Source organism: Bombus pyrosoma, linkage group LG7, assembly GCF_014825855.1.
Source record: "Bombus pyrosoma isolate SC7728 linkage group LG7, ASM1482585v1, whole genome shotgun sequence".
NCBI classification, from domain to species: Eukaryota; Metazoa; Arthropoda; class Insecta; order Hymenoptera; family Apidae; genus Bombus; species Bombus pyrosoma.
In genome coordinates, this window is record NC_057776.1 from 5,301,603 (window position 1) to 5,302,604 (window position 1,002).

At 24.3% G+C, this 1,002-nt stretch overlaps 2 protein-coding genes across 3 annotated transcripts in view; one reads left to right on the forward strand and one right to left on the reverse strand.

Moving 5' to 3' along the window:
* The window catches only part of LOC122569072, a 5,389-nt gene that overhangs the window by 2,252 nt on the left and 2,135 nt on the right, over positions 1-1,002 (forward strand). Inside the window, exon 2 of one of the 2 annotated variants that reach the window (XR_006317319.1) lies at positions 880-1,002. The exons of the other annotated variant lie outside the window; for it this stretch is intronic. The gene's annotated coding sequence lies outside the window, so the exon portion shown is untranslated. The remainder of the gene's footprint in view (positions 1-879) is intronic. 2 annotated transcript variants of the gene reach the window in all.
* Positions 1-1,002, reverse strand: part of LOC122569073 (3-hydroxyacyl-CoA dehydrogenase type-2-like) — a 3,484-nt gene that overhangs the window by 1,295 nt on the left and 1,187 nt on the right. The window contains exon 2 of the mRNA XM_043729551.1: positions 543-707. Within this exon, the coding sequence (XP_043585486.1) occupies positions 543-707 (165 nt within the window). The remainder of the gene's footprint in view (positions 1-542; positions 708-1,002) is intronic.

The following is a 1,002-nucleotide window of genomic DNA, read 5'->3' on the forward strand; positions in this document are numbered from 1 at the left end:
AGTATCTGTATTAGAATTATATATTTTGTGGGCGCAGGCTATTCCTGCTGCATTTACTATGACATCCAATCTGTTGAACTTCTTACGTATTGTATCTAAGGCAGCGTTTACATCATCTGGTGATGTCACCTGTAAAACAAAGTTGCAAACTATCTATTAATATAGAGATTTCTTTTACAAAAGTTATATATTTATAATATCAAATTATACACAACAAATATTTAATTAATAAGTAATTTAATAACATTCAATGTCAATTCATAATGGTTACTAATACTATTAATTGCAGTATTCAATTAATACTATAAAGTTTTACATTCCTAAGAAATTGTTTGTTCTAATATAAATATGTTATAATCTAAGAAAAAATATGTTACGTTAATATGTATAATTCTAAATTTCCTTAATTGATGTCTCTTTAATGTATTTCGCTATTAATATACAAACTGGAAAATTTTATTACTATAGATGGTTTACATAATTTTTAATACTATTACTATTAATAGCAATAATAATATTTATGATACTTATTTCATACATACATTCATTGGTGTAAAGACAGCAGACTGTCCAAGTTCATCAGCAATTTCATTTCCTTTAGATTTTGGTAAATCAGCGATAGCTACTTTCGCACCTTCTTTTATAAATTTTCGTACAACACCAAGTCCCAATCCAGATGCACCACCAGTTACAAGAGCAACTAATCCCTAAAATATATATATATAACTATAAATATATAAAAGTTTCTTATTTCTTACATATAAATATTTTCCTCTACCACATAATATTATATGTATAATACATTAATTAATGAATATAAGATATTCATTCAAACAAAAACTAATCACTTTTAAACTAATTATCTTTATTGCATTTTAGGAAATACACGGAATGTTTATTGTAACACATTTTTTAATTATCTAATTTTTCTATCTTTTCAAGATAATGCCTATTATCCCGAAAAGAATAAATTTTATGAAAAAATATAACAAGCTTTTTGAA